This window comes from Muscardinus avellanarius (assembly GCF_963383645.1).
Source record: "Muscardinus avellanarius genome assembly, chromosome: 2".
Taxonomy (NCBI): domain Eukaryota; kingdom Metazoa; phylum Chordata; class Mammalia; order Rodentia; family Gliridae; genus Muscardinus; species Muscardinus avellanarius.
Window position 1 is genome coordinate 2,762,588 of NC_137787.1, and position 15,756 is coordinate 2,778,343.

The 15,756-nt window shown below is 47.7% G+C and overlaps 1 protein-coding gene across 1 annotated transcript in view; it reads right to left on the reverse strand.

Moving 5' to 3' along the window:
- The window catches only part of TRAF3IP1 (TRAF3 interacting protein 1), a gene marked incomplete at both ends in the record, with an annotated part of 54,129 nt that overhangs the window by 15,214 nt on the left and 23,159 nt on the right, over positions 1–15,756 (reverse strand). Inside the window, 7 exons of the mRNA XM_080720081.1 lie at positions 536–612; positions 8,628–8,664; positions 9,213–9,336; positions 10,500–10,583; positions 10,950–11,034; positions 12,548–12,568; positions 13,185–13,571. Coding sequence (XP_080576207.1) covers positions 536–612; positions 8,628–8,664; positions 9,213–9,336; positions 10,500–10,583; positions 10,950–11,034; positions 12,548–12,568; positions 13,185–13,571 — 815 coding nt within the window. The remainder of the gene's footprint in view (positions 1–535; positions 613–8,627; positions 8,665–9,212; positions 9,337–10,499; positions 10,584–10,949; positions 11,035–12,547; positions 12,569–13,184; positions 13,572–15,756) is intronic.

Below are 15,756 nucleotides of genomic sequence, written 5' to 3' on the forward strand. Positions count from 1 at the left end.
CCACCGTCCCTGCGGGGCAGCCTGGGAGGCAGGCGGAGGCCAGGAGGGGAGGCCAGAAGGGGAGGCAGAACCAGCCTCTGGCTCCGCTGCAGGGCCAGCCACTGCCCACCAGGCCAGGTGGGAGGCCAGGCCAGGGAAGCAGCCCCTCACGGACAGAGTCCCACATTTTCTACCCGCCCAACTGGGGCGGAAGGGACGGCCTTTCAATATGTAATCAGGCATTACTGAAAAACACATTTGAAAGAGGTATCTAATTTTTAAAGAAAATGTGTAAGCCAGGTGCAGGTGTAGTGGTGCACATTTGTAATCCAGTACCTGGGCGGCCGACATAGGAGGACTGCGGGTTTGAGGACAGCCTCAGCAAATAGTGAGACTCTCATCAACCTAGAGACCCTGTTTCAAATTCTTAAAAGAAGGGCTGGAGCTGGAGCTCAGAGGTAGAATGCCCCTGGGTTGAATTCCCAGTGCCACAAAAACAAATTTTAAAAGTGCGAAACAGACTCCCCCAGTGCCGGGACCCGCGGGGCCGCCTCACCTTCTCCCCGGGTGTGGCGGGCTGCTGCGACTTCTCATAATCTTTCTTAGTCTCCAGCAGTTTCTTCACAAGTCCACCTGTGGGAAACCAATAGTTTCATGTTAAAGCTTATTTTCTGCCCCAAGAGGCTATTCCAAATGAGTGGTAGGATAAAGAAAATAATACTAAGTTTTTACCCTTCCTCTTTCTATACTAAAAAGTTTCAAATGGTCATTATTTGGTAAAGATAGTTTACAAAAGAACGAGCTGGTGGTAGAAATAACTAAAATTTCAAAGTGTTTCAAGGAAATCAGCTCCTTGAAAGGGGGATAGCTTCAGAAATAAAATAGATTTCCTTTTCTATTTTCAAAAATTAGGATGAGGCCGGGTGTGGTGGCGCACGCTTGTAATCCCCGTGTTTGGGAGGCAGAGACAGGAGGATCGTGCAGGTTCGAAGCCAGCTGTGCTGGCTTAAGAGACCCTGTTTCCAAATTTTTAAAAGCATAAAAATAGGTCTGGGAGTGTGGCCCAGAGGTAGAGGGGTTTCCAGGAACCCCAATACCACAAAAAAAAAAAAATTAGGATAAAGTGTTGCCAGGCTTGGTGGCACATGCTTGTCATCCCCACGCTTGGGAGGTTGAGACAGGAGGATCACACAGGTTGGAAGCCAGTCTCAGCTATTTAGGCTCTCGGCAACTTAGTGAGACCCTGTTTTCAAATAATATAAAATAGGTCTGGGAGTACAGCCCAGAGGTAGAAAGCCCCTGGGTTCCACCACCAAAAAAAAAGAATTAAGATGAAGTGTAGATTAACAACAAACACAGCCACCGATTACAATACCACAGTTCTGAGTTGGTTTTCAAGTACTAACGCTTCTACACTAGAGCAAGAGTGCTAATTTCTTTTAGAACATGTGGGTTAAATAGTATTTCATATTATTTAATCATTATTTTGTAAAGTTGGGGACTGAACTCAAGGATATCCTACCTCTGAGCTACACCCCCAGCCCGATTTTTATTCTTTATTTTGAAACAGGGTCTCACAGAGTTGCAGAGGGCCTCACTAAGTAGCTGAGGCTGGCTGGGAACTTGCGATCCTCCTGTCTCAGCCTCCCAAGTACTGGGATCACAAGTGTGCGCCACCACGCCTGGTTCTCAAGAAGTGTTTTTTACTGAAGCATGCACTGATATGAGGATGAGTAAACAAAGTGGGGCACACCCACACGGAGAACACTTGCTACAACAAGGGCTGGAGGCGGTCTCCACAGCTGAGAGTGAACGCTCGCACAGCCGTCAGCGCAAGAGTAAGACAGGCAAGGAGGCGCTGATGAACACACACACACACACACACACACACACACACACACACACACACACACAAGCAAAGTAGATGCAAGGAGGCGCTGATGAACACACACACGGTTTCTCTCTCATATTTTTTGAGAATGGAAGGATCAGGATAGATAGGCTGCAGGTTAAGCTCTGTGGTTGGGTTTTTGTGGGGTTTTTTGGTGTTTTTTTTTTAAGCTCTGTGGTTTTATGAAGCAAGAGCCTAATTTAGATACAGAAAAAAAACAAACACACAAGCAAGAAGCTGAGACCCTGCCTCTAGCCCCAGAGCCGGGGTGCAGCCATGGCTCCATCCCAGACACACTTCCAAAACTGGAGCACAGGAAAGGCCGCCCACGCCAGTACCACGCGGGACCCTCAGGCCCTCCATCTGCACCCCCACCTCACCTGTATTGTCTTCTATGCTGGTTTATTTGGGTTCCTGTGGCTACTTCTTATTTCATACTTTGTGTGTGTGTGTGTGGGGGGGGTTGTATGTGTGGTACTGGGGAATGAACCCAGGTGCATTCTACCTCCAAGCCACATCCCTGGCCCTATTTTTTATTCTTTATTTTGAAACAAGGTTTCGCGAAGTTGGAGAAGGCCTCATTAAGTAGCTGAGGCTGTCCAAGAACCAGTGATCCTCCTGTCTCAGCCTCCCAAGTACTGGGATCACTGGCATGCACCACCAAGCCCAGCTTCTATCTCTTTTCTATGAAGTGTGATATTAATTTTCACTGTTGGTGTGGTAAAAATATTTATGTTTATATTATCTCTCTCTCACTTTATTACCTGATTTGAAGCCAATCCTTGTCTGGTCAGTGGAGTGGCAGAGATCATTTTCAATGGTTTTTTTTTTTTTTTCCGCATGTTGATATGTGGCTTGCTTTCAAGCTATCGCTGTTACTGATGCCTATTCTCTCCTCCCAGAGTGGACCTGGGATTGAACACTTTGAATACACTGAGCGGATGCACTGAAGCTAAAACAAACCCTCAGCCCAGGACTCATCGTAAAGAGAAAAAAGCAAACTAAAGAGACCCTCACAGAGCCACGTGGTCGGGCGTGGCCTCCTCCTGAGCTTCCTCCCCTGAGGGCTTTCTTATGCAAATGGAGCCATAACTGCCTGCTGACTGCAGACAGTGCCTTCACCTAGCAAGCCTGCCTGGAAGTTATCTGCTAAGACTTTTGACTCAGGCTTTTTCTTGAGCTCTTGGAGAAGCTTACCCATTCAGGCTTCCAACAGCTGCTGGGGAATACGAACTGCCATAGTTCACAGACCAACAGGGTGCACCGTGGCCGCAGTTGCTAATGGCCAGCTTCCTAGATGCTGCCGCCAAAAGCAAGCTAGCTTATCTCCCTAGAACCTGTTTCTAACCACTGAAAAAAACCTAACTACCATTTTTCCTCTTAGGAAACCCAACTTTGTCGTTTTTGCTGGCTACACTAAAGTTACTGCTAAAGTTTTTTTTTAATCTCAATCAGTCTTAGCTAAAAGGGTAAATTCAGAAAAGCTGTCCAATTAGACTTCTAAGATGTGATTAAATAAAGTTCTTTTCTTTGACAAAATTAATGTTTAAAGATACCAGGGGATGCTTAAATGATGTGCGTTTCTGTGCTGATCTATGAGACAGTTATCCTTTTGCAAAATTAAGGTTTTAAGGTGCTAGTGATATTTACCTAACATCTTCAATTACTAAATTGGGGAAATGCAGAATACAATGTTTTAAAGTGCTCTTAACTTCGTATGGTTCAAAGTAACAAGTCTTTTAAATGGGTTAATTGCTGGTATATGAACAAAATTATTAAATGGGCTTGTTAAGTCCACCAGCCAAGCAATCTAGAGACACGTGTCCAGGTGAAGACTGGCAGCTTGGTTTCACTCATAGGCTAGGGGAAACTTTTAGGTCTTTTCTGACTGGGACAGAGTCCTAGATAACAATGTTACCCTATTGTCAGCTACCAGCAAGTTAAGTGAACTCCAAACAGTGCCAGAGGAAAAGGGTAAATTCAAATTCTGTTTTGCCCGGGTGACCTGGTACTCATCAAATCATCTAAAATCTTTATTCCAAAGCCTATTCCAGGTCTCCACAGCACTAATTTCTGGATTCACGTGGTACAAAATAAACTAAATACCTCCCACTTTTGTGTGATTCAGCCTAAGTCAGCAAAACAGGTTTTAACTTCTCATTTAAGTGCTATGTTTAGGTTTTCATGGTTAACCTGTATTGTGAGTGTTGTCTCATAGGTTTGAAGCTTTCCGGCATCAGATGGTGTTACAGACAGAACCTGATAAAGACATCTATCAAAGCCCTTTTTATGGTCAAAGAGACACACCACACGGACCCATCTGATTCCCCCATGGCAATTACATGCACCTGTACCCTAAGCCGGGGCCCCTTGCGTCACCCCTGTTCAGCCTGAAGATGCTCGATGAGTCATTGCCCTGATTCCTTTGCTATGGGTACATGTATGTAATAATAATAATGGAGAAAATTGATGGAAATTGAGCTCATGTTAAATGTTTGTAAAACTGTAAAAGTCAAAATGTATTGTCTGTATCTACCTTTGGCCTGACAGGTGTCAGGAAGTTACTAGACAAAGGGGGGAACGTACCAGTATTGGGAATGGCCTAGGAAGATTTGAGAAAGCTATGATTATTAATATATTCCAAAAATTGGGTGAGGGGCAAATCTGTGAAAAGACTTGGTTTCTGCCTGAAAGCAGGCAACTATTCCAATGTAAATCAACCTAGCTAAAGGTAATCAGCAAGTCTATAGGATAGGGGAACTAGGGCTTCCTCATCCTCATTCTAAAGACAGGTTTACATAATAATTGGATAATCTAGCTAGGATGGGAGAAGGGGTAGACCTTCCTGAAAGGGGACACCTTCCCACACCTCGCTGGGGGAGGAACCTTACCGGGATGTTTACTACATCAGAATTACGTAAACAAGATGGAGGTCATGGGTATAAAAAGTCTGGTCTACATGTTGTATCTTTGGTGGGGCATTCATTTGAACCACCCCCCCATACCATTCTGGCATGGGGCTGTAACTATCTTCTGTATTTCGTTTTAATAAACTTCTTTAAATCTTAAAAAAAAAAAAAAAAAAAAAAAACCTCAGGAGAGTCTGGTGGGCAGACTGGACTGAGCAGAGGCACATCAGTCAGGGCTGGAAGATAAGGTGTAGGATTAGAACACTCAGACAGCGGTGAAGAAGAAAATTAGAAACTATGGAGAGAATATGTTAAAAGGCCAATTGTAAGAATCACAGCCTCAAGAAGAGGGAGACATAGACTAATGGCAGAGAAAACTTACTCAGTAAAAAAATAGCAGAAAAGGTCCCCAACCTGGGGAAGGAGATGGACACACAGGTACTAGAGTCAGTTAGAACTCCAAATAGACAGAACCAGAAAAGAACGTCTCCATGACATACTATAGTTAAAATACCAAAAAGTTAGAAAAAGAATTTTAAAAGCTTCAAGGGAAAAGTACCTAATCACTAACAGAGGCAAACCCATCAAAATAACAACAGATTTCTTAGCAGAGACTCTAGGGGCCAGGAAGGCATGGGATGATGCCTTTCAAGCCCTGAGGGACGACAACTGCCAACTCAGATTACTATACTTAGCAAAACTGTCCTCAGAAATCAAGAGAAATGAAACTCTTTCCTAAAAAGCATAAACTTAAAGGAATTTACAACCACTAAGCCAGCACTACAAAAGGTACTTAAAGGAGCCCTACACACAGAAGACAAAAATAAACAAAGAGCATGGAAAGAATCAGTCACGTTAGAAGCACAGTAAGACAGGAGGATCACAGGTTCACGGCCAGCCTCAGCTACTTAGTGAAGCCCTCAACAACTTAGTGAGACCCTCTTTCAAAATAAAGAATAAAGCCGGGCGTGGTGATGCATGCTCATAATCCCCATGCTTGGGAGGCAGAAACAGGAGGATCACTCAGGTTCAAAGCCAGCCACGCTGGTTTAAGAGACTCTGTTTCCACATAAAAAAGTATAAAAATAGGTCTGGGAGTGCAGCCCGTGGGAGTGTAGCCAGAGGTAGAAGGGCTTCCAGGAACCCCAGTACCACCAAAAAATAAATAAATAAATAATAAAAAATAAAAAAATAGGGCTGAGAGTGTAGCTCAAGAGTAGATACCCTTCAATCCCTGGTACCACAAAAAAAAAAAAAAAAAAAAAGAAAAGAAAACAAATAGGCAAATGAGATTTAGGGACAATTCAAGCATTAGAAATAAAACAAAGCCAGTTATAGTAGCACATGCCTGTAGTTCCAGTACCTGGGAGACTGAGACAGGAGGATCACAGGTTCTCGGCCAGCCTCAGGAACTTAGTGAGGCCCTCCACAACTTAGTGAGACCGTTTCAAAATAAAAGAATAAAAAATGGAGTGGGTGTAGACTGAAGGTAGAATGCCCCTGGGTTCCATTGAAAGAAAGATGGATTGATGACAGGAAATAAAACATACCTCTCTATAATAACACTGAATGTAAATGGTCTTAATTTTCCAATTAAAAGACATAGACTGGCCGGGCATGGTGGCACACGCTTGTAATCTCCGCACTTGGGAGGCGGAGACAAGAGAATCGTGCAGGTTCGAAGGCAGCCGCGCTGGCTTAAGAAACCCTGTTTCCAAATAAAAAGTATAAAAATAGGTCTGGGAGTGTAGCCCAGAGATAGAAGGGTTTCCAGGAACCCCAGTACCACCAAAAAAAAATAAAATAAAAAGACATAGACTGGCAGATTGGATTATGAAACAAGAACCAGTTGTACATTATCCCCAGGAAACATGCTTCAGAGGCAGACATTCACAGACTGAAGAGGGCAGAAAAGTATATTCCATGCAAACAGAATACAAAGTTGGGCGTGGTGGAGCATGCTTGTAATCCCTGTGTTTTGGAGGCTGAGAAAGGAGGCTCACACAGCTACTTAGTGAGGCTCTCAACAAATTAATTGTTTCCAAATAAAGCATAAAATATGTCTGGGAGTATAGCCCAGAGGTAGAAAAGCCCCTGGGGTCCACCCCCAGTACCACCAAAATAAATAAATAAATGAAATGAAAAATAAAAAGGGTGAGGGTATAATCATAAGTAGAATGCCCCTGGGTTCAATTCCTTATATCAACCAAAAAAAATAAAATGACTAAACAGACTCATTATAAGCAATAAGACTAACACAGAAAACAAAGAAAATCTCCAGGTCCTGACAGATTCACAGCTGAATTTTACCAGATCTTTAGCCAATACTCTTCAAATTCTTTCATGAAATTGAAAGGAAGGAAATGCTTCTCAACTCATCCTAGGAAGCCTTTATCACCCTGATACCAAGCCCAAGCAACAGTCCTTTAAGGGAAGAAAACTACAGACCAACATCATTGATGAACACTGACGCAAAAATTCTCAATATTGTCAGATTAAACTCAACAATATACTAAAGAATTATACATCACAATCAAGTTAGTTTCATCTCAGATGCAAAGGCTCAACATATACAAATCAAATAAATGTAATTCCTCACATCAATAAAAACAAGCACAAAAATCACACAATTCATCTCAATAGATGCAGAAAAGTTTCTTCAAACAAACAACAACAACAACAACAAAGCCAGGCATGGCAGCACACAGTTGTAATCCCAGTACTTGGGAGGCTAAGTCAAGAGGATCACAGTTTGTGGCCAGCCTCAGCAACACAGGCCCTCCACAACTTTTTCAAAATAAAAAAAATAAAATAGGGCTGGGATTGAAGATCAGAGATAGAATATCTCTGAGTTCAATTCCCAGCACACCCCTACACACACACACACACACAAAAGATAAAGAAACCAGAATAAAAGAAACTTACCTAGACATCATAGAGGCTATATATGACAAACCCAAAGCCAACATCATACTGAATGAGGAAAATTGAAAGCATTTCCTCTAAAATCAAGAATAAGACAGATGTTCACTCTCACTATATCTATTCAATACAGCACTTGAGACTTTAGCCAGAACAATTAGGCAAGAGAAACAAATAAAAGGGAAACCAACAGGAAAGGAAGAAGCCAAGTTATCCCTATTATACAGACAATATGACTCTATACTTAGGAAACCCTAAGATCCATGAGAACATTTCTAAACTTTACAAACAAATTCAGCAAAGTAGTAGGACATAAGGTCAACATACAGTGAATCCACTGAGAAAGAAATCAGGAAAACAATCTCATTTGCAACTGACTACAAGAAAAATACCTAGGACTAAACCTAACCAAGGAGGTGAAATACCTCTATAATCTATAAAGCTCCGAAGAAAGAAATTGAAGAAGACACTAGAAAACAGAAAGACTTCCCATGTTCATGAACAGGCAGAATTAATATTTTTTAAATGGCCATATTACCAAAAGAAATGTACTAATGCAATACAATCCCCATAAAAATGCCAATGATATTCCTGTAGAAAAAAAAATCCTAAAATTCCTATGGAGGAAAAAAAGATCCAGAGTAGCCAAAGCAAAGCAATCCTTAGCAAAAAGAGTGATGCTGGACACATCACAATAGCCAATTTCAAATTACACTAAAGAGCCATAGTAACTAATAGCATGATATGGGCATAAAAACAGATGTGTAGATAATGGAAAAGAATAGAAAACAGAGACAAACTCACATTGCTACTGATTATTGACAAAGATACCGAAACATACCCAGGAGAAAAGACAGCTTCTTTCAAGCAATGCGCACGCTCACGCACACGCTCACGCACACGTGTGCGCTGGCTCCAGGACTCACCGTGCTTCTCGTCCTCCTCTAGCTCCATTGCTGGCACCTGAGCAGGAAAGAAAGAAGATTCGGGTATGATGACTTATCAAACCATGCTTCTGTGGATCTCAAAAAAGGTATGACAAAATGAAAGAAGGTAGAAAACTAATTGAAAATTTGAGATTTTTTTTTTCAATACTTAAACCCAGGGGCATTCTATCTCCGAGATACACCTCAGCTCTAATTTCCATTATTTTGAAACAGGGTCTCACTAAGTTGCAAAGGGCCTCACTAAATAGCTATGGCTGCAATCCTCCTGTCTCAGCCTCCCAAGTACTAGGATTACAAGCATAACCTCCATCCCTGGCTGGGAAAATTTTATCTAAGTAAATCCTTTTTTCCCCAGAAGATGTGATCTAACCCAGGGGCACTTTACCACGGATGTAACTTTTTTATTTTTTATTTTGAGACAGGGTCTTGCTAAATTTCCCAGGCTGGCCTCAGATCTGTGATCCTACCTCAGGCTCCCAAGTGGCTGGGACCACAGGTATGTGCACTCGCGCCTGGTTTGTCTGGAGTACATGTACTGTTTAAATATAACCAGTATGAACGAACCATTTCCATCTCTGGCATTTCAGAGAGCTGAGGGGCAGCTTCCACCACAAACTGATCGTCATCCTCGTTGTCAGAGTTCTGAGAGTCGATGATCACATTGGAGACAGCTCTGCCACTCCCTGTCCTAACACAGAGAAACAAGGCCACATCAGAAATGTCCTGCTGCAGGTTCTCACCAAGCCCGGGCCTCTGGAGCCATCACAGGTTATCTGAGAGGAAGTTCACCACCACCGTCCCCAGCTGCTGCACACAGGAGGCAAACTGCTGGGATGCTAGCCAGGAAAAGCCCACGCCTGGTCAAAGCACGTCTGCCCTGGCCTGCCCCTCTACACCCTGCCCAGAGCTCCTGGCCATGCCAGCTTCCCTCGCACACAGCCTTGTCCTGTCCTCCCTCACAAAGGTCCCCAGCACCTCCCCTTCCCTGATGCCAGCTCCGAGACCCGCCTTCGCCTGCCTGTTCTCCAGGTGGCAAGCCTCAGAGCAGGGTGGCAAAGGCGCCCAGGCCTGCTGTGGCCCTTGGCCCTGCCCCAGCGCCCCACTTACACAACTCCTCTCACCCAAGTTCTGCCCTCATTCTGGACGAGCAACTGGACAGCCAGCCACCTTCCAAGGGCTCTCGCACACCCTCCAGGACCAGCACAGCTCACCCACTGTCCCCAACTCCAGACCACTGAGAACTTACAGCCACCAGGCCCGGGCCTCAGCCACGGCCCCAGGTCCAGCCCCTGCCGCCCCAGTCAGCCTCCCCTCCACGTCTTCCCTGTGCAACTCACTCTGCTGTACCGAGCCGACCCTCACCACCCACCCGCGGCTACGCCAGCACGGGTGCACCTCTGTGCCGAGGACACACACCTCCCTCCACTTGCAGCAAAACTCCCGGAACACATGTCCATACATCCTGTCTCCAACTCCTGCCTCACATTCCATCTGAGACCCACCCTGACCCAGCCTACCTACCATCTTTATATTGTTATGACTTTTGGACAACTTTTTATTTTTAACTTCTGGGCAATTAAGTCTTACCCCTTCTTATCTTCTTATCCCTTATTTTTTCCCCTTGTTTTTATGATTAGGAAGCTTTCCTTCTAGACCACAGAAATACAGCCCAACCCTTTCTTGATTTGAAGAAGTAACCGCGTGCATGGCTGTGGCCTGAGGCGCGGAGGGCCTTTCCCCACCCCCTTCTCCTAACGGTGAGCTTTCCCAGCACAAGCCGCTGCTCGCACCAGCCCCAAGGCCCACCCATCCCACAGCCCCTCACGCACAGGGGACGCCGCACGGCCTCACCTGTCCACTGGGGAGGCCTCTGCGCTCTCCTGCCGTCTGACCCGGGGAGGAGCCGGTCTTGCACTTCCAGGCCGAGGTAGTCTTCTAAAACCAAATATTGGAAAATCTAAAAAAGGATGTGTACCACCACACATCTCAAGAGAGCCCAGGAGGGTGAGCACTGCTTTCCATGCCAGCAATGCCCAGCAGGACCCTCTGAAGAACAGGAGGCTGCTGGATTCGCATGGCATACACATCGGCATCAGAAGCTGATCCACTCAGCCACAATTGCGGATCCCCAAACCCTACATGGCCACTTACTTCTACAACTCAGGTACAGACAGAAAAGTCACAAGCAGGGTCTGCTTTGTGGGTACAAACAATCCTCCATTTGGCACGAGCACTGGATCAACACAGCACAGGAGCCCCTCCCCAGGCCACCCTCCCAAGGAGCAGGCTGAGAGAACAGACCTGATACTGGAGGCGAGCTGGCAGGCGACCTCGGGACTCTCGGCCACCTCCAGCTTCTCCTGGCCACTAGGTCCAGCTTCTCCTTCTACACAGGCAACAGTGCAATCGGCAATCCAGAGAAAGAGACACAAACAACTGAGTCCAACACCAACTCTAACACATACGCTAACTGACCAGTTCAAATATTTAATCCAAATTTAAATGTTTAAAAAGACACCAATCAACTGGGCGTGGTGGCTCACACTTGTAATCCCAGCATTTGGGAGGCTGAGACAAGAGGATCACGGTTTGTGGACAGCCTCAGCTACTTAAGCAATGTCCTTAGCAACTCAGTGATACCCTGTTTCAAATTTAAAAATAAAATATAAGGCTGGGGGTGTAGCTCAGAGGTAGAATGCCCCTAGGTTCCATCCCCAGTACCACACACACACACACACACACACACACACACACACACACAAAAAAAAAACAGCAATCAAAACATTGCACATATGAGTTTTTTTCCACCCATCATTTTAATGAAGATGAAACAGATATCTGATATGAAGATTCGGGAAAATGGGTACACTCAAACCCTGGAAATGCAAACTTGCTCAACTACTCAAGAAGGTAAGCTAATCGACTTGCCAATTTAACTTAAAAGAAATACCTACTAAGAAAAGAAAGACAGGTGTAAATATACATCTATCAGAATGTTCAAATAGAACAGTAATACACCGGATAATTACATATTCACTTATGGGGTCCTAGAAGGATGTTCACTTAAGTTATAGGTAATGAAATTTTTTTTTTTTTTTCGGCACTGGGGATGGAACCCAGGGGCATTGTACCTCCAAGCTACACCCCCAGCCCTATTTTTTAGTCTTTTTATTTTGGAACAGGGTCTCACTGAGTTGTGAAGGGCCTCGCTAAGTAGCTGAGGCTGTCTGAACCGCGAGCCTCCAATTATAAGCGTGGACAACCTGGCTCCCCAGCCTTGCTTTATTCTGGATTTTAACGCAGGGTCTCACGGGGTTGCAGGGGCCTCAGCTACTACCCATCCCTTTTCTTGGTTAAGACAATCAAGTGTATCCTACTATCCAAAGTAAAAGAAAAATAGTAAAAATAAATCTGAATTTGAATACTGGGAATATATGCTGAGAAAAAAATCCTCAAAGATATTCTTTTCAGGATTAAAATATATAAACACATGTAATCCGTACACAGGATTAAAACTGTAAATCTAAGTCTTGAGTGGCCGCTCTGGTCTGGACGGGGACCGACCCCGAGGCCCACGGGTTAAAGGCGGGCCCCTGTGTGGCAGCGCCGGCAGGTGCTGGGACTCTGAGAGGGAGGGCCTGGGGGGGCAGACGCCCAGCGGAGGGCAGGCCTCGAGGGCAGGCCGCCTCCTTGCGTCCTCCTACCAGCCAGGAGGGGAGCACCTTTGCTGCCCTCCAGCTTCGGCCGCTCTGTTGTCCCACCACAGCACAGAGCTGTCATGGATCACACTACTGATATAGGTAAGACATAGGTCCTTAAAACACACTGCTTTCCCTATAGCCGTCTGGGCAAAGCACAGGGTCCACGCACACACCATGCACACGAAAAGCCCTTCTTACCTGCATCGCTGGTGGGGTCACCTAGAAAGAAAGCACATCAGAGATTAACTTCTGAGTGTGTAGACGTCAGCTCATTACAAGATCTCAGAACGAGGGAGGGCATCACGAACAACTGGGTCTTAAGGAAGAAGGACGTCTCCTCATGGCCCCTCCTGAGCACCCGCTGCCATTCTGTGTGACTTTCATGTGAGTCACAAAATGTCATCACTTAAAACCAGAAGCAGGATGTGAAGACAGAGGATCACAGAGATAAATGAGACAAAAGGAGGCGGAGCCACGGAAGGACGCTCTGCCCTAGCGGGCGGGCCTCCCAAGCATTCACAGCTCGCCACCAGCAGGACCGCTCCTGCTCCTCGGCAAGCCCCGCGGGCCTGGAGGATGTCTCCACTCACAGCCGCCACGCCGACCAGGATCCCTCTCCCAGGTGCAGCTCCTGCCGACAAATGTGGCCACGTGGGCATCACGGCAGGGGAGGGCGGGGCCAAAGAGGGCACTCGTTCTGTCTCACTTAAAATACACTCGCAGAAAGGCCTGCCTTCCTGGCTCCGCGTGAGAGCACGGTACACGGGGAGAGGGCTGTGCACGTGTGCCCACCCCTGGCAGGGAAGCACCACATGCACACCTGAGCACCCCACACCTCCAGGGGGCTTCCTCAACCGGAGCCCCTGTGCGGGCCCAGGGCCTCCACGGTCACCCCAAATGACACAGCACAGCAGGGGCGAGCCGCGGGGCCAGGAGAGCAGGCTACCAGGAAGAAAGGCGGTGTGGGAGCAAGCGGTGGTGCCGACCGGGCGGTTCCAGGGGCCCGGGGAGGACGGCACCAGGCCGGGGTGGGATGGACGGGCTGCCCAGGACGGGCTGCCAGGACGGAAGCAGGCAGCTCCGTGGCGAGTGTGTCTGCAGGGCGCGCCCTCGGCAGAGCCGGGCACTGGCGTCCTCACGCAGTCCACCGGAGCCAAGGAGACAAACGTCTGGCCCCAAGTCCCCAGCTCGCTCGAGCTCTCAAAACTCAGGCCCTGGGGCGCTGGGGCCAGAGCCTGGGTTCACCTGGTGCCCAGAAGGCAACTTCAAGGTGGGTATCACCTCACAATGCCAGCCTGGGGAACTGCCCGCCTCCCCAGACCAACGGATATTCCAGTCCCTGCTGCAGAGCCAGAGGCACCCCACAGCAGCCTCCCTCCTTGGCCCGCCGCCACAGGGCCAGCTCCCTGCACGCCCATGCAGCAGCTCTTGGGTTCCCTCTCGTCCAGGCCTCCTCCCAGCTGCAGGCCTGGCCTCCCTCAGACAGGGACCTGCATGCCGTCCACTGCCCTGTCACAGTCTGGGCCATGCTCTCCCCCTCTGGACCCCTCCTATGCCTCCCAAGTTAAACTGGATGCTTCAGACATCTAAGTCTGACCTCGCCACCCCTCAGAGCCACCGCAGGCTCCCTCTGCCTGCACGGGAAGGCTGAGCTCTCCACGTGGCCACACAAGGGCTGGCAGGGCCAGGCTGGGCCTCCCGCTGTGCCCAGTGTGTGGGGCTGGCCACTCACCTGAACACTCCCCCAGGACCTTGGGGCCCGCAGGCTCCGCCCAGCCCCACTGCCAGGCCACCAGCGTCCCTCCACACACTCCCTGCCTCTCCTTCACAGCCCCTTCACCCCTGCAGCCTCATCTCAGCTGCACACCGACAGCCGGAGGCCAGCCTGACTGCCGCAGCCCCTGCAGAGGCCAGGCCGGCCCACTGCACAGAGGCCGAACCACACCTTACACGCTCCGGTTTTCACTGATGCCGGGAGCAGATGACAACTGGAGACTCTCAAAGAACACGGCAGAAGGCGCGGAGACCACCGCCCAGGGGCCCTCTGAGTGCTCTGAGCTCGCGCTGCCTGAGGGCACGCGCTCCCAGGAGCGGCCCTAAGCGAGCTGCCTGCTCACCACCCCAGCATGGCCAGCACGGCCTCCTGATCTCAGTCAGGATGCACGGGACGCTCGGCCGCCTCCCGCCCCTGCGGTGAGCTTGGTGGTGGGAGAAGGCAGAGCCAGGAACGCCCGGCCGGGGATGGCACAGGCCACCGGGCACCCGTCTCCTGCTGTGGTGGGGGACAGCCCTTCTTACCTTTCTGCTTTGCTGCTGGGTCTGGCTCAGCGCTCTCACGCCTCAGACTAGTGGAGCTATCATCTGAAATGCTAGCGGAGTTAGTACTGGTGCCTTTTGTTCCTGACATAAAACAGTTTGAAAGGGTCGTTAAGACTACGGCAGGGCTGCTGCCTGACTGACACTGACGCAGCTACACTCTGCCGAGGACCGACAACGGCCGCTTTAGAAACATGCACCCACGGCCAGGCGTGGTGGCGCACGCTTGTAATCCCCGCACTTGGGAGGCTGAGACAGGAGGATCGCACAGGTTCTAAGCCAGCTTCAGCTACTGAGTGAGGCTCTCAGCAACTTAGTGAGACCCTGTTTCCAAATAAAATATAAAATAGGTCTGGGAGTATAGCCCGGAGGTAGAAAAGCCCCTGGGTTCCACCCCAGTACCACCCAAAAAGAAAAAAAGTCTGGAACAAAAACAGATACTACTGGGAAATAATTCAGTTCAGTGAAGCAAGAATTTTGTGGCCATGTAGAAGAATGTCTCACATATTGGAACTGCATGCTGAAGTACTTAGTGAGGTATTTTGCGTGTAGTACTGGGGATTGAACCCAAGGGTGTTCTACCCCTAAGCTACACCCCAATCCTTTTATTTACTTATTTTTAAACAGGGTCTCGCTAGCTTGCTCAGAGTCTCACTGTGTCGCTGAGGCTGTCCTCCAACCTGCAATCCTCTGGTCTCAGCCTCCAAAGTGCTGGCGTTATAGGTGTACACCACCATGCCAGCAGCAGAATGTTTTTAATGTGTTTTGAAATTGTTCATAAAAACATATGCTAGTAATTGTTCTATTATTTCTACCTTTTTTTTTTTTTTGGCATGATACCAGGGATTGAACCCAGGGGAATTCTACCTCTGAGCTATACCCCAGGCCATTTTATATTTTGAAAAAGGGTCTCCCTAAGTTGTGGAGGGCCTTGCTAAGTAGCTGAGGCTGGCTGCAAACCTGATCCTTCTGTCTCAGCCTTAAAAGTAGTAGAATTATAGGCTACCTCTCCCAGTTACTTTTCTGTATTTTCCATAATAAAAAAAAGCCTAAGCAATAAAACAAGAATATAAGTGTGGCTGAATGTTCAA